The 18,612-nt window shown below is 34.6% G+C and overlaps 1 protein-coding gene across 1 annotated transcript in view; it reads left to right on the forward strand.

The window, feature by feature from the left end:
• LOC150099286 (uncharacterized) overlaps positions 1 to 18,612 on the forward strand; it is a 623,534-nt gene that overhangs the window by 26,111 nt on the left and 578,811 nt on the right. The window contains exons 2-4 of the mRNA XM_090404213.1: positions 726 to 877; positions 6,825 to 6,889; positions 14,594 to 14,743. Of these exons, the coding sequence (XP_090260339.1) occupies positions 6,847 to 6,889; positions 14,594 to 14,743 (193 nt within the window). The 5' untranslated portion in view covers positions 726 to 877; positions 6,825 to 6,846. The remainder of the gene's footprint in view (positions 1 to 725; positions 878 to 6,824; positions 6,890 to 14,593; positions 14,744 to 18,612) is intronic.

The raw sequence follows: 18,612 nt of genomic DNA on the forward strand, positions 1-18,612 counted from the left end.
GTCTCAAACTTATAAGGCGTGATAGCAAACTCTAATCCATGTCTAAAATAAGTGTGGTGATATTTTTTTTAATGCATATTTCCGAAGATTCATCCCTTAGTCTGTTATCTTGCTACCTGCAGTGCCGTATTTGCACCAGACTGGCTGGCAGAAGGCCAACCTCCATCTCAGAAGTGAGTGGATCTGTTTTTCATCTTCTACTGAAACTCCCAGTGTAGAAAACTTTATCCCCCCCCCCCACATGAACAATTTTAGCCACATCTTTAACCCTAAGGTTCTCTCGCATAACAAACACGTGCGTTTACTATGTTTATAAGGGTTACGCACTTAAAAGCCACTTCAGAATCAAGATTCATTTACAAATTCCTATATTTGTTTGTCATGTGACCAGTGACGCAGTTATAAAGCTTAGATCATCGAATGTTCTGAACGCCTCTCATCGGTGAGATGTCTCCCTGACTTAATTGGTCATTTAATTCAATTAATTAATTTTTCCCATCATGCATTAGTCATTTACTATTACTTTACTCCGAATATTCATACGTTTCTTCAGTTTAAATTATTTGTTCATTTGTTTACATTGTGGAAGACCTACTTATGAGAGAAAGAATCTTTTTGTACTCGGATGGTGTAAATTTGGTTACTATGAAACACTGGGATAATGATTCTATTTTAATCTTAATTATCTACAGTGGTATTCGGTTAATGGAAGCATTTAATTTCAGGTAAACGGCAGCGGAAAAGCTAGTCAGCAGGGAGTGAAAGAAGGAGACATCATAGAATCAGTAAATGGTCAGAAAATCTCTGAGCTCTCCCAGAACGAAGCTCACAACTTGATCAAAAATTCCAATAACACCCTTGACTTATCTCTCCGAAGGTAAGATTACACAAGACTTTTTTATATAATTTATTTTGCTATTAGAAAAGAATTAAAACGATTCTAGTTGTCCTCGAAATTTGACGATGAATTAAAGAATAAATATATTACTCTTTCATCCCCCCCTTCCTAAAAAAAAAAAAAAAAATCTGCAACCGGCCCCCAACTTAAAATATATCGCTACCAAAATACTAAACCGTAACCATTAATCCTTTAACAGTAAATGTGTGACATTAACCCATTAACAATAAAGAACTTTAAAATGGATAACCCACAACAATTTTATTTCCTTATAAAAGTAAATACCGTATATGTCGGCTTATAAGACGAGGCCTAAATTTTAGGCTATTTTTAGGTTCTTAGCTTATGTCGGTTGTATAAGAAGACCCCCCCCCCCCAGTTTCTTCTTTCTTGTATTAATGCAACGTTAGGTATTGTTGTTATATCCGTTATTTTTATAGCTATGCATATCCGTTTTTTTTTTTTTTTGCATGGCATACATTTAGTATTTACGCGAATTACCCTAATTAAAAGTGATTAGTTCTAATTTTAATTAATTATTAATTTTGTATTTTTTTTTAATTTTAGGATTATTAAAATTGTTATCATTTAAACAATTTTAATAATTTAGAATTTAGAAGTTTAAAATCACGAAACCAGCAACATAACGAAGAGAGTATGAAGCTCGCTTTAAAATAAGGGTAATTGGAATGGCAAAGCAAACTAACTAATCATTGTGCTGCTGCAAGAAAGTTTGACATAACCGGGAAGATGGTAAGAGAATGGAGGAAGAAAGAAGATATTTAAAAAAAAAAAAAAATTGCCAAAGAAAAAATGTGCGATGAGAACGGGGATCATCCGATGGCCGCAACTGGAAAATCACGTTGCAGAATGGGTATTCGAACAAAGGCAGAATGGTTATCTTGTTGCAAGAAATAGGATTAGAGCATGCGCACTAAAATGTCAAGACTGAATCCGGATGAAAGTATAGAATTTCAAGCTACTTCAGGATGGTGTAATCGTTTTATGAACAGACAAAATCTGGTAATACGACAAAAACGAAAATTGCTCATAAATTTATTATTCAGTTGAGACAAGAACATAAATTTCTGTTGTCAAATATTGGAAATGTGGATGAAACTCCTTTGAGCTTTGATATGATAAGCAATTAAACAGGGGAGTCTAAAGGTAGTAAGCGTGTGCTAGTTCGAAGTACAGGTCATGAAAAAAAAACAAGGTTTACGGTTGTGTTGTCATGTTTGGCTGATGGAACCAAGTTAAAACCAATGATCATCTTCAAACGTAAAACTAAACCTAAGATAAAATTTCCTTCAGGTGTTTTTGTACATTTTCACGAAAATGGCGTGAAATTATGAATAAATAATGTGTGGAACACACGACCAGGCTTTATGATGAAGAAAGGCAGTTTATTAGTATGGGATATGTTTCGTAGTTATTTAACTGAGAATACTAAAAGTCTTCTAGAAAAAAATAACACAAAAATTGCTGTTATACCAGGTAGTTTAACTTCTATATTGCCCACTAGATGTCTGCTTGAACAAACCATTTAAAGATCACATGTGAGAAGAGTGGAATAATTGGATGTTGACAAGTGAAAAATCCTTTACAAACGGTGGATCTAAGCGCGCTGCATCACTTGATATGTTGTGCAATTTTGTAATCGAAGCATGGAATAAAGTAGAGACTGTAATAAAATCATTTAAAAAATGTGGTATCTCTAATCTTCTGGATGGTATGGAAGATGATCTGTTGTGGGACACTGATGACGATGAAAAAGAAATCAATTCACCGGATTCGAACTGGGATCCATATGACGATCATTTAAATAATGAATCTGAAGAACTATTTTCAAACAGATGATGAAGAAAATTAACATGAAAACTGAGGTTAATAATTATTATTTGTTTTTTAAGACTTACATCTATTGTAATATTTTAAATAAATTTATGTAACAAAAAATTAATCTGATTTGTTTATAAACACTGCCTATTTTCTTATATAACGATGTATTGTAACTACCTAAATGTTCATCCAAGAAATTAAGCTTCCCTTTCTATACTCGCAGTATAAGACGACCCATGATTTCAAGGGATTTTCTGTAGTATTTGAGAGTCGTCTTATACGCCGACATATATACGGGTAAACACAATTCAATTTTCATTTATATATTGTTATAGTATTATTTACTAACATACCAATGTTAGGAACCTGTATAGTAAAACCAAAGAAGTAATCTACTACACAAAATCACATCATAATGTTCTATCAACTTTACTGACATAAGGGGTGAATCAAAAGCTTTCATATTCCCCGCTATCTTGAGAGAAACTGTGAGTGGAGTAAAGTTTATGAGCTAGTTGCTCGCCCTGAGTGGGCTTGGAGATTAGTCCTCAGTGTTGAAGTTTAGGATGTCTTTAGGTCTTTTATGTTTGAAATAATCCATTGCGTCATAATCTGCAGCCAGTCGGATCAGTTTGTTAGAGTGCACACATGCTTTTGAGAAGAATTTGATTGCCTGTAGTCTGCATGAAAGTGTAAATATAGGGGACATTTGTGTCCCGGTGTAGCTAGACAGTTCGGACGAACCACGGTGCGCCCAGGGATCATTCTGAGACATTTATTCTGGATACGTTGTAATTTGAGAATATTAATATTTGAAGTATGACTCCATGCCGGTGAAGCGTAGGTGAGTATTGGACGAACCATCAGTTTGTATATGAGAAGTGTGATTCTGGTGCTCAGCTTACTGTTTCTGTTAATTAGCGGGTAGAGCTGGGCTATGGTTTTTGATGTGTTTGGACAGAGAGCCTTGATATGGGAGCTGAAAGTCAGTTTTCTGTCTAATATTACTCCAAGATATTTGATCTCAGTTTTCCACGGGATTTTAGTGTTGAAAAGGAGGATATCTTCTTTAGGAAGCACTGATCTTCTAGAGAATTGGACGGCTACGCTCTTCAGGGGATTCACCATTTGGTGAAATATTGTTCGATTAGCAGTAGGTTTTCTTGCAGTTTCTTGATGGCTAGGTAAAAAAGGTTTTAAAGATCTGGCCAATATTGCTGTATCATCTGCATATAGGGCTTTAATTGAAGATAACGGGTTGTTCGGTATATCATACAAGTATAAGGAGAATAGGATTGGTGCTAGTAAGGATCCTTGTGGAGCTCCAGCCAAGATGCGTTTTTGTCGAGACTATCCCCACATCCTGATTTGCATGCGCCTATCGTAGAGGTATGCCTTTATAAGATGAATCATTCCGATTGGTACACCAGATGATATCAGTTTGTATAGCAAACCATAATGCCAAACCTTGTCAAATGCACTGGCTATGTCAAGGAAAACAGCCCCAGTGCATTCACGCCAGTTAAAGCCCGTGATGATGTGTTCCACTAATCTGTGTACTTGTTGCGTGGTGCTAATTGTCGGAAGCCATACTGCTCCTAAGGCTCCATACTGCTCCTATTTAGTCGGAGTACTGAATCTTGAAGTCTGGTAAGAATTACCTTCTCGGCAATTTTGCCGAGATTTGAGATGAGGCTGATTGGTCTGTAATTTTGAGGCAATCTGGGATCTTTTCCAGGTTTATGGATCGGTATTATGTCCGCCTGTTTCCAGTAGGAAGGGAAATGTTTGTAGTGAAGGATGGAATTAATTATGTTTGTCAGATGGACTATAGCTCTACGTGGTAGAAGCTTTATCGCCTTGTTAGAGATACCATCGGGTCCAGGAGCCTTTTTGTTCTTGAACTTCTTAATAATATCATATATTTCAGCAGGTGAGGTGGGTGCAATTTGAGTGGAATATGTGAGAGCAGAATTGGACGAATATCTGACGTTACGGTGGATCTTGTATAGATAGTTAAAATCGAGGTGATTGTATGCAGGTTTACATTGTTTTTCAAGATGATTTGCTATTGCTTCAGCTTTATCAGCATCGGTGTGGATGAGACCTGAATTTGTTTGGAGAGGGGGAAGAGATTTATTTCTGTTTTTAATCTTTCGGATGAGATTCCATATGGTGAGGTTAACAGTAGAGATGGAGGTCAGTTTTACTGACCATAACATGTCTACTAAGCATAGAAAATATGTTAAAGTAGCATACATTTTAGGTGAAGGTGTATTTTTAAAACCTCTAGAAATTTGTAGAGTTATTAAAATTTTTAAAGTTTAAATAAAAAAGTTTAAAATATAAATTTATAGACTAGAATATTTTATATTTTTATTTTATTATTAGTACAATGTTTTTAGTGTATGATTTAAGTCTCTTTCGTGAGCTCCTAAAATCAACAGCTTATCAAATCACTTTATAAATTAAGACAAATGCTTTGTAACATTGTTAAAGCCCTGCCCTCTATCGGAGAACCCAAAAAATACTTTGATCGCATTGCTAGATTCGTAAACACAAATCTCGAGAAACTTAATAATATAGGAGAGAGTAATGCATAACATAGTAACTGTTACTATTTCTGCAGATAATAAATGGATATCTAAACGGCATTTTTTAAAACTTTTGTATTAATATTTGTAACAACAGAAGTTTCCCGCATGTCAACAATTTTTATGTTTGATTATCGTGTTCTTACATCACTTTGAGGTCGCGAGATAAGGACAACAGAGTTAACGTTTCCAAATCATACGCTGTGTTCAGTAAAACTTCCTTGACATTACAAAGCCCGCAGTGTATGTGTTGTGAATAAATAACCATTTATCTCATAGCTTTCACTTGCTTGGTTTACTCTGAAGCATGTAATCAGGTAAAGTGAAGTGAGCCAGAGAGGACAGATTAGAAGTTTTTGTCTCTTTGGTTAAAATATATATGTACGATAATACTGTACATTGTTTCTCTTTCCTTCACGACACATTAATGAACTGGTTCCGATGTTCTTTTTTGAAGCATATAAAAAAATACGAACGGATTCTTAATGTTGTAAATGTGGGATTCTAATACTGCAAAAAAAAAAAAAAAAAAAAAAATGCAGCTGTTATAAACATTTATTCGGAAAGCACTGGACAAATTTTCACTTTAATTTTTGTTTAAGCAGGTTAATTATATTACTTTACGGGTTAATAAAATATTATACCTGTTAAGTTTACTTTAATAATAATAAAATATTATATCTGTTAAGCTTACTTTAATTATAATATTCACAAAGAATCCACGTACGTCTGCTTGTATAAATGTACAGCGCAGATGCAAAACATTACTAATGAAAGTGGCACGTGCTAGACATGTGAACAATTCTATGACGTCACATCAGTATTAAATGTTCAGAATATAATATCGCATTTTATAATTGCATATTTGATATTTATCTCTTATTTATTCGGAAATTCTTATTTATCTGTTCATTTGTATATTATTTATTTGCAATAATTTAAATAAAAATTTAAATTTTTGCAACACATTTATGTTCATTTTTATTTATTTATTTTCTTGATTATTTTCGTAATTTCGAAAATAAATAAAATAAAATCGAAGAAAACGGAAATTAATTAATTTTTTTACGTTTTTAGCTTTATTGCTCAACATTTAGTCTTGAAATACATTTTTGCTACAAAAACTACTCAATATTAAGAAATGCCAATAATTTCGAATTACGAAAATTAATTATAAGCTTTGAACACATTCATCATTGAGAAAATACGGAAATGAAAGCATCATACGAAGAAGACCGTAGAACTAAATACAGCCACATTAGAATCAGGTCAAAGTGTCGAAATAAACTGAACGCAATTTGAATTCATTTCAGCTCTGTTTATTTTGTCAACGAGGAATATTTTCAGACTCTCATTTTATTTCCTGAATGTCTCCCCAGACGTCCATTTCTCTTAACGAGATGTTGAAAGAATAAGTTAAACTCGCGAGAACTGCCATTAAGAGTAATATCTCGTGAGTGTCGCTGACCTTTCCTACTTTTCAATTGCAGGGAAAGTAAAGAGTCGTCCAAAATGTTTAAATCGAGTGCTTCCATTGAGATAAATGGTGGGACAAGTAAGTTGATTATCATATTATTAATTGTATTTATTTTGGTTAACCTACTTATCCAGGACTTAGTTTAAAGTGATACATACATTTACTGAATTGTTTATATTATTTTTGACCTATTTTTAAATCAATTATTACGTTATTTTTAAGGATTTTATTCCATTCATGTTTTTAACTCTTTTTATGCTATTTTTCCTTCAAGATTTTGTGGTACTATACATTACATCTAATATTATTCATTTAATCTTATATATGACATCCTAAACCTGTACAATAATCACGAACTTTGCATTACTATCTTAATTAATTATTGCTTTTATTATAATGATGATTAATGGTAATTTTATGTTCCTTGTCATTAATTTTAATTCATTTGACTTTTTTTCCTCCCTTCTAAACCAGGTTATTTAAATTTAAATTGGATTGGTACCCCCCCCTCCCTCAAAAACATTATAAAAGACAGAAAACCTGCTTTGAAAAATAAGTTTATTTTATTTAATACTGTTAGGTTTCCGATATCATAATTTTTTAAATTTATTTTTAAAAAGGATATTCTGTCTTTATAAATGAGAATGAGTTAGCTGCTGGACTCATGTTGAGGTTGTTGTTGTCCCTCTGAAATTTGGGATCTCCCCCACCCCCCACAAACTAGCAGGTCATAGACATGATACACACTTCGGAAACGTCACTTAGACAAAATAAATAAAATAGCAAGCAGTAAAAATATATTTAAATACATGATTTTGCTTTTAAAATTATCAAATATTAAAAATTAATATTTAATGACTTGGGGTGGGGGATGCTACTTCTGGTTTCCATGAGTATTACATCGGACTCATGTAATTCATTCCTATAATAAGTTGAGTAATAATGTTAATTTAAAGTAAATTACCCTCAATTTGGTGTAATTATCATTACTCTAATCATATTCTTAACATCAGATTCGCGATACCCATGCATAAGATGGTTTATGTGTATTCAGCCTTTCTGGTAGGGTTCCGCTCACACAACGCATACAACAATTACTGAGATAAGAGCCAGCATACAACAATATTTAACAAAAACTTCTATCGTTTTTTAAATATATTTTGTATGTAAACTACACCCACGCAAGGCTGTTAGACTATAGTACCTTAGTTAGGGCCGTGGTGGGATGAGAGTTACATAATTCAGGGTCTAACACCTAGCAGTGAAATTCATCTGCCATCCGAATTTATTCACAAAAGGTCCACGTTAATAGTGGGATTCGATTCCAAAGCCTTCTGTCTGCGAGCAACTGAATATTTTTTTATGGTATATTTCGCAGTTTTTCGAATTATTAAATGATTTTTAAAATGAGTGAAATTATAGGCTTTTAATTCAATAACTTTTTAAGAAAAACTGAAGAGATAGAATGGGAAGTGATGTGTTCTTGTACTCTGCCGAAGCAATTAGAAATAAATATAGAACAAATCCTCAAGCACTCCTTTTGTTCTCCAGTAAGAATAAGACGAACTGCTTTAGCTCTCACAAACTTTTGGAAATCGGTAGGCAGCAGGTTTCGATACCCACATGGCACCGGTGCGGAGAAGCTGATTTTCATGCGTTGTAGCCACAGGTATTTGAGATCGGAGCTTCTCATGATTTCGAGACTACAGTAAGGCAGACATCTTGCATTCGTTAGGCCCTAAGTAATTATATTCTTCTTTTAATCCAGTGTCCTATTATAAGAAAACAAAGTTTCGCGCGAAGTATCTTCACAACTGTGCTATTTGTATATAGATATAGACTGTTAACTTCACATCAGTTATCTAAGCATCCCGTAATGCAAAGCACACTTCCTTTCGGACGTATATTATTATGGCAGAGTAATCACCGATGTTTAAGTAAAGGCGAACTCTAGGCCACTCCATACTGGGCGAAAGACCGTCCATATCTGTGTTGGTTCCACTCAGTGACGGACTCCCCCCACCACCGAGCAGAGCCGCTCATATTCCGAAGAAAAGCATTCACCGACAAAGCCCCTCAGCGAGCCGTGCCGGAAAACCCTTACCCCGGAGACTCAAAATGCTCCCATAAGAGAGCGAACTCAAACTCTCGAATCTCTGCGTCCCAGGGGGTAACAGAAACAGCCGAGCCTTAGTTAAACTTCATTGGCTACAGCATTGTCATCCATCACCCTTCAAGGGTATTAATCACCGCATCTCACGGTCGATTTTTCAATAGTCATCCTATCACCCACCATTGATTGATTGATTGAGCAGTTTCAACATCAGCTCTGGACGGTAGATAGAAAACTGAGCTCAGTGACCATTTCATATATTAATCATATACAAATAATAAAATGGTATATCATTATGTTTTTAAATACTCTGAATTAAATCAAGTTGAAGAAAGTTATTTCACTTAGTTAATAAGTAAATTATAATATAAATTATATAATTATAATTTATAATAACCAAGTGAAATAAAATATTATTTCTGGGAAAATTCACATGTTACTTCTCTAAATAAACTATTATTTTTATGGCTAATATAGCTACTTTCGTTTAGGAGTGCCCTCCCCCCCCCCTTTTTTTTTACAATGTCATTGGCTCTTTACCCAAATCTTAGGCATTACTGAAGTGCTATAAAACTAATGTTAAGACTAATGTTAATGCTGTTAAGACGTTAAAGGAAGGGTGGTTTGGGAAAAGTAGGGGTAAAGCAATATGGGGGAATTATTTGGAAAAAAAACCCAGGTTTTTTATATGTATATTATTATTAAGGGTGGGTAGAGAGCGCTTTGGGATGGGGGGGTGAGAGAAGGATCTAAAAATATGAACTATTTTTTGGGGAAGAGGAAGGATTGATGGGAAAAGGTCAGGGGTGTGAGCCGTTTCGACAGTGCGTCATCTTCGGAACTCGTGGGGGGAAAATAGTTTCTATTTTCAGATCCTTCTCTCACTTCTCCCCCAAAGCGCTCTCTACCCACCATTATATTATTATAAAAAGTTCCCGCTGTTAGCCTAGTGGCTGTGCGCTACGCAACCATATACGTGGGGAAGGAGTTTCCTAGGTTCGATTCCCGTCGGAGACGTGAGGAGCTGAAAGATCTTTCTCAGCCATAGCCAAGTTAACCGGTCTTGGGCGTGGACAGGGAAAACGTAGGGTTTTTTTCCCCAGTTCATCCTAGGATTTTTCAAACCGGCCTTGGGAACTCGACACTACAGGACATAGGATGCACAGGTTGTCGAGGTTTTTTTTATTAATATATAAATAATATAATATTTATATATTATAATATTATATATATAATATAATATATTATAATATTATATATATAATATAATATATTATAATATTATATATATAATATAATAATATATAAATAAAAAACCCTCGACACCTCTACACCGTAAGGTGTAGAGGTTTTTTTATTAATCATTAATAAATTATTTTTTATTTAATTTTTTTTTATGGGAGATGAGATACATATAAAAAAGCCGGGTTTTTTCAAATAGTTCCTCCACATTACTTTACCCTTACTTTCCCCAAACCCCCTTCCTAACAGCGATGAATGCATATCGCTGGGATAAGGAGACAGCCAACAATATCCAAAAAAAGCTAAGTCCGAATTTTCCTCCTGTATTATTCTTCATATATTAGTTATGATTAACATTATAAAAAAAGGGGCATCCCTAAACGAAAGTAGGATATATTAGCCATAAAAAATAATAATAACAAGTGAAATAATATTCCACAAGTAAAGTATTTTCTCGTTTTATTCCTATACTTAAGCTCAAGCAAGCAAGGTTTGTGGTTGAAGTAGCTTTGCCTTATTATCTCAAAATGCAAAATACACTTCCTTTCTGAGGAGATATTGCTATACACTATAGAAAGGATCACTGCCAAGGTCGGTTTCAACTTTTATTGATGCCTCATCACAGTATTCCTCAAGAGTATATTAATAATATCGTTATGCATGATTTTACTTCTAGCATACTCAAAATGCAGTATATGATTCCTGCGTTGATTCAACCTCAGGACGTTCTGAGTCTAGCGCCCACTAATGAGACCGCAGTAAAGGTCGATAGCGACTCTCCCCATAATGCATAGAAATATACAGGTCTGGAGTGACGTGCGCTGCATTATGGGATATTAGTTTAATCAGAAGTCAACAGCATCTATATACAAGTCAAGTAGCCCAGTCGTGAAGATACTTCACGTGGAAACTTTTGCTTACGCTTGGCTAAGTTTTAAAAAAGGATATAATTTCTCGGCACGTACAATATACTTTATAAACAAATAGAAATCTTCCTAAAACCTAAGGGATATTTTGTCTGAAATAGTGTGAGTTCTACGGTCAATTTTTCTGAATCAAAAGGTTAAAAATTCCGAGTTACGAGGTGAGGGAGAAAAAACGAACTATAAGAGTCATAACGAGGTTAGGACTGAAACCACCTTAATAATAATAATAAAGTTAACATTCTTCCATTATTTTAAAATATGGCATTTTTCAGATTCACCCCCACTATCTCTGATATTATTAATTTGGCATTCTCTTGCCCAATCACTATACTCGGAAAGCGGTGTGCGTACATATCAATTTTATTAGACACTCGAAGACTTAAAACATTTCTTTGTTCTCAAGGATTTCATGATCCTAACAAAATATGAGGTAGGAATTGTAGTTAAGAAATAAAAAAAATGCATAAACATTATATTTTTAACGAACTTTTCAGGCTTCCTTAATACACAGGAAGTGTCAGTTTTCTGTAAGCGTAACCGAGGCATCCATGTATTTCCTTGGTGACACTTGCACAGTCTGTAATCCTGGTTTACATCATCTTTCGAGTCTCTCATTACACCCAAGTCGGGAGGACCCTCATGCTCGTCGCTAGCTTACTAAGAAACCGGATCTGAGGTTTACGGCGAAGGGCTCTTGACATTTTTAGCATTCTTTGATAAGGGTTACATGGCAAGTAAATTATTTTGAGAATGATATTACGTGTGTGTGTGTGTGTGTTATGCGTATACTTACGAGTATATCAATGACATCCTTCCACTGACCCGATTTTTCTTTATGCTATTGTAGGAAAATGTAAATGTCCAAAATATTGTCGACTACGTCTGTCCAAAGTAACTTCCATTCTTGTATTAGAATAAATTTTTTTAAAGTAAGGACTGTATTGATTGTATTTTTTCTCAGGTGACTTTGGCGTTGATCTAACCATAGTGTTGAATGAAGATTGTTAATTACGCTTTGAGATGACACAGGAAGAGGGGAAAGTAGAAAGATATCTAAGTTCATTTACCACTACTAAACATGTATTTTAAAACCCTATATGGAACGAAAAGGAACAAAAAAGATAAGAATTGGAGAAAGTGCTATACAACGCTTATTGGATATAAAATTTTTCTTCTTCTTCCTATCCAGGTTCTAGGCCAAGTAGCCTGTTCCGGAATCAGTCCATCTTCTTCTTGGTCGTCCCCTATTTCTTGTTTCTCTAGAATTATATCTTAACTTCTTTTTTTGGCAATCTTTCTCTCTGCATTCTTGCTATATGGTCTAGCCAGTTTTTCCCGTATTTAATCACTGAGTCTGTTATGGAATTAATTTTAAGATTTTTAATTATTTCACTATTTCTTTCTTTCTTTTTTTTTTTTTTTTATCTAATAGGGTTAAGTTTTTCTGTTTTCCTGAGGGGATTTTATTTCTGCTGCCTGAATTCTCTGTACGTCACTTGCTCGGAAGGTACCGATCTCACTTGCACATAATAGTGTAGCTTTGGCTATTCTTTTGTAGACTAAGTCTCGTGTGTTTCTGTACATAGTTCGGTTTAAAGGTTCTGTTAACTACTCCAGCGATTTTTATAAAGTTTGTCATCTTAAAATCAATATCCATTTCATTTATGTAAGATAGTTTATAACCTAGGTATTTGAAATTATTAACTTGCTCAGTTATTTTATTATTTATTACTATTTTACTTCTGATAGGGTTATTTCCGTGAAAAGCCCTGACTTTAGATCATGTATTTCGAACACATATGTTCGAAATGTACGTGAATTCAGCACCTCACGAATCAGTTATTTATACGTTTAGTATAAATCTTCACTTCAAGAGAATGCTTTATTGAGGATTCGTGTTTGAAGTGAAGATTATGCTATAATACTGAGGAATTTAAATATCGTCAATGGACGTATGTATGGACCCAGGCTTTTAGTTAAAACGTGCTCAACTATTTCCTAGATTTGCAGATAAACAGTAACGTGTATGTGAGAATAACGAGTTTAGATCTAATTCAGTTTGTCATTACGCTTCCATTTTAATAAAAACATAGATAGGCAGACCTCTTTTAGTCCTAATCTTTTCAAAAATCAGTAGGCAACTGGGCTCCACCGTTAGCTGTTACCGTAATTGAGTTCATGGCTGCTGGCAATCTAATGATTTACTGGAATTGCGAGTACAGCAAGCACTACTGCCATCTGGTATTCCTAATTAGTATTATTTTCTGAAATGATTCTACGGTTGATTTTTCTGTTACGAAAGTGTCATCTAGCTGTTTACCGTGATGGGAAAATAAAAAAAGCAAAAACACATTTTGCGTTTATCGTTACATTTATTACTTTTCTTTCGGCGAAGTTATTCTTTCAGTTATTATTCCCTTAATATATGTATCCTTCTAATATTATTGTCATTTCATCATCTCTAATAAATTTGGATTTAATGTCTAGATTCAAAAATATTTTTATTATCTTTTGTAAACACAAGAAATTTTCAAATCTGCTTTTAACTCAATTGGCCTAAATTCTCAGCGTTTCGTAGACAAGACATGTCGTAAAGAGCATTTTTTTTTTTTTTTTTTTTTTTTTTTTTTTTAACGGAGGAGTAAAAGGTATTCTTTGAAGAGCCGGGAATAAAGCTGGGGCTATGGCAATATTGTAGTGAATGGGATATTCGAAAAATTAAAAAAAAAATAAATGAATAAATAAAATGGAAGAGTGGAGATCTCCATCAGAAGTGGTGATTGATATGGTGAAAGCACTTGGTGAATAGAGTCGAGTATCGCAGTGTTTTTTCTCTTAACAAAGCATTATGTCACGTGACTGGCAACCTCCTTGACTATTTCTAGTGGTCCGTGATGCACTTCAGTAAACACAATCTGAAGAGATTGTGTTTACTGAAGAAAGAGGTAGACGTTGCTTAGCAAAGTATGGGAAGGAAAACGTTTTGACTGAATAACCAGCAGGGGAGTATTGTATTTGAGTGCTATAAACAGAGCGCGATTTCTAGGAGAGTGGAGAACTATCACACACCCTTCTTGAAAGAGGCATAAAGAAATATATTTGGCACAAAAAAGGAAGAAAAAAAATGAATATTCTCAGGTAGGCCATAATGGAACCGTAAAGTAGATTTTTTTTTTCAGATCGTTATCTGTGGTCCCCCCTCCTCCTTTTATTCGCTTTTATAATATTACAATATAATAATAATATATTGAGTAATTATGCCAAAAGACTTCGCAAGAAACATTCAAGTCTTTTGGCGTATCTTACCATTCAGACTACTTAACAGAAATCATAAAAACTAAATCACTATTTTCTTATATAACTGAGAATAAATATCTTTATCATAATCCAATAATGACACTTATAAAAATAAATAATTGCTATTTACAATAATTAATCGTTTTTCATTCCTTTGTTAATATTATGCAGAAATAATTTTTGTTTTATTATTTTTGACAACAGAGGACGCCACTACGTGGTCAACAGATTCTAGCACTAATTCCACTGGCTCGTGCTCTACTACTATTCTTGTCAACACTGCCCGTCGAGGATCAAAGAGCGACGAACAAATTAACGGCACAGCCGAAAAAGCAGAAAGGAATACTGAAAATGGTAAGGAAAATAAATAAATGAAATATTCAGTCATGAATATCGAAATAATTCAATATTTTTTAAGTAGAAAGAAATTTTGTTCACATTTTTCAAAAAAAAAAAAACTTTTTGGTTAAAATAATACATATTAAATGATTATGTTAAATATTTTCATTTCGTAGATATGAAATGAAAATGAAACGAAGCAACAACATGTTAATATGTTATTTAATTGCCATTTCTAATTAAATAATTGCATTTTCTTGTTAAGATAATTCTACATAAAAAGTTAAAAACGTTCGTAAAATGAATGCTTATTCTTAAAGTTGCTTTTATTTAGAAAAATCATAACATTATACAGTAAAAATTAAAACGCACCATGAATCATATTTAGAAATTCTTAGATTCAAAATGTGTGAAATAAATATGTGATATCAACATGTGACATAGTTTCAAATTTGAATGCGCTCGCAGAAATCAAAAAGTTTATACTCTTTCTTTTAAGGTTACACGGTGATCAGCACTCATATTTATGAATTTAGGGACACAAAACACACGTGTTGAAAAGATTATTTTAATGATTAATAATAAAATAATAACTTGACGTTTCGACCCCTGTATTGAGGTCATCTTCAGAAGGATACATTCAGAAGTATAAAAACCAAGTTACATGTTGTTGCACTCTATACAGGTAAATTACATCTACGTTGTTACTTTTTTCTTAGCCTGCCCTCTACTGATAAAAAAAAATTACCAATGAAAACTACAATAAACTCTGCTAAAGTCCTCACGTACTAGGATTCTTTTGGAATTATACAGTTTATATTGTTATATTACGATTATCTTCTGGATTTGTACTGTACAGGTTGCTATTGAATGTTCAGGAGGAAAAACAAAAAATAAACTTCACCAAGTCTTCCTGTATTGAGATTTTTCTTCGTGGTTGCTATGAAGGTTGCAGATGGGTTCTCCACATTCTTGGAATGGTTACACCATCATTTTTATTCAGATTCGGATCATGTTTGAGCATTTCACGTGCTTCCTTGAACTTCCGCTCGAACCAGGTTTTGGAGCTGTGTAGGGACTTAGTACCTTTCCAATCAATTCTGTGGTATGTTTGGAGTGCGTGGTCAGAAAGGCCGTTTTTTTCCAAAATGGAGATATTTTATGTGTCGTTTGTTTGTGTTCATCCTTTCTGATTGGGATGGTTCGCCCTGTTTCCCTTATGTATGGTATGTTACATGTGCAATCTATTTTGTAAACCCCTGGGTGGGCTAGGTGTGGCAGGGGATCCTTGGAAGAACTGAGTAGGTGTCTTAATTTTGTCGGGGGTTTAAAGGTGGTTTTGATGTTGTATTTGTGTAGTGTTCTGTCTATTTTTTCGGAAATGCCTCTAACATATGGTATAGCAATAGCATTCTTGAAATCTTTTTTGTTATTAACGGTATCTTTGTGGAGGATCTTGTGAATGGTTTTTATACTGTATCCATTTTTTATAAAGGTATGTTTGATGGTCTCATATTCATGGTTAAGAGCTTGTTCATTTGAACAAATGGTTTGAGCTCTGTGTTTAAGGGTGCTTATGACCCCTAGTTTTTGTGTTGGGTGGTGATAAGAGGTTTTGTGTATGTACTGGCTTGTGTGTGTAGGTTTTCGGTAAACTGAGAAGGAGAGACAGCCTGAAGGAAGACGTGTGTCTAGGAACGGAATAGAGTTGTTTTTTTCAATTTCAATGGTGAATTGGATGCGTTTGTGTTGTTTGTTCAGGTGGCTAAGGAATGTATCTAGTGCTTCGCGACCGTGGGGCCAAATGGAGAAAATATCGTCGACGTATCTGAGCCAAATTTTGGGCTTTAGACATACTGTCTCTCTAGAGCTCGTTGCTCAAAGTCTTCCATATAAAAGTTAGCTATTCGGGGAAAAGTGGTGAGGCCATGGCTGTACCCTCTTTTCGAAGGTAAAAATTGTTTTGCAACAGGAAATATCCGGAGCGGAGTACGTGGGCAAAGAGGGCCGTGATGTCGTGTGGAAATATGTTCTGTAAGAGTAAGATAGTATCATTGATTGGGACATTGGTGAAAAGGGAAGTTATGTCAAAGCTGACTAGTAGATCTTGGTCGTTGAATGTAATGTTTTTAGTTTTTTTTTATGAATTGTTGTGTATTTTTTATGTAGGAAGGGGAAACACCAACCAATTCCTTGAGTGTGGCCGTTAATTTTTTGGCTAAGTGGTAATTCGGACTGTCGATTCCTTCCACAATTAGACGTAATGGCTTGTCTGTTTTGTGTACTTTTGGCAGATCATAAATTCTGGGTGCGTGGGCAACGAGCTCTAGAATCGGCGTGCCTAAAGCCCAAAATTTGCTCAGATACATCGATGATATTTTCGCCATTTGGTCCCACGGCCACGAAGCACTAGATACATTCCTTAGCCACCTGAACAAACAACACAAACGCATCCAATTCACCATTGAAATTGAAAAAAACAACTCTATTCCGTTCCTAGACACACGTCTTCCTTCAGGCTGTCTCTCCTTCTCAGTTTACCGAAAACCTACACACACAAGCCAGTACATACACAAAACCTCTTATCACCACCCAACACAAAAACTAGGGGTCATAAGCACCCTTAAACACAGAGCTCAAACCATTTGTTCAAATGAACAAGCTCTTAACCATGAATATGAGACCATCAAACATACCTTTATAAAAAATGGATACAGTATAAAAACCATTCACAAGATCCTCCACAAAGATACCGTTAATAACAAAAAAGATTTCAAGAATGCTATTGCTATACCATATGTTAGAGGCATTTCCGAAAAAATAGACAGAACACTACACAAATACAACATCAAAACCACCTTTAAACCCCCGACAAAATTAAGACACCTACTCAGTTCTTCCAAGGATCCCCTGCCACACCTAGCCCACCCAGGGGTTTACAAAATACAATGCACATGTAACATACCATACATAGGGGAAACAGGGCGAACCATCCCAATCAGAAAGGATGAACACAAACAAACGACACATAAAATACCTCCATTTTGGAAAAACTGGCCTTTTAGACCACGCGCTCCAAACATACCACAGAATTGATTGGAAAGGTACGAAGTTCCTACACCACACCAAAACCTGGTTCGAGCGGAAATTCAAGGAAGCATGTGAAATGCTCAAACATGATCCGAATCTGAATAAAAATTATGGTCTAACCATTCCAAGAATGTGGAGGACCCATCTGCGACCTTCATAGCAACCACGAAGAAAAATCTCAATACAAGAAGACTTGAAGTGTTTTTTTTTTTTTTTCCCCTGAACATTCAATAGCAACCTGTGCGGTATAAATCCAGAAGATAATCATAATATAACAATATGAACTGTATAATTCCAGAAGAATCCTAGTACGTGAGGACTTTAGCAGAGTTTATTGTAGTTTTTATTGGTAATTTTTTTATCACTAGAGGGCAGGCTAAGAAAAAAGTAACAACGTAGATGTAATTTACCTGTATAGAGTGCAACAACATGTAGCTTGTTCTTATACACATGTATCCTTCTGATGATGACCTCGATACAGGGGTCGAAACGTCAAGTTATTATTTTATTATTAACATTAAAATAATCTTTTCAACACGTGTGTTTTGTGTCCCTAAATTCATAAATATGAAAAAAGTTTATACGTCTATTTCACAGCTTGCCCAAACAAGAGCTTGTGGCGCCATCTATGATTTGGTGGTATAATTTTAGATATTGTATAACAAACTAATTCTGGTACATTATTTAATGAATAGCACACATTTAAATCACTTTTGAAAGCATACAGGATTACGAATCATACAATGAGTACAAATGACACGTCACAGTGGATATGAAGTTAAACATTAGCGTGA

Source organism: Typopeltis vanoorti, chromosome 14, assembly GCF_054136105.1.
Source record: "Typopeltis vanoorti isolate ZY-2024b chromosome 14, IOZ_Tvanoo_1.0, whole genome shotgun sequence".
Taxonomy (NCBI): Eukaryota; Metazoa; Arthropoda; class Arachnida; order Uropygi; family Thelyphonidae; genus Typopeltis; species Typopeltis vanoorti.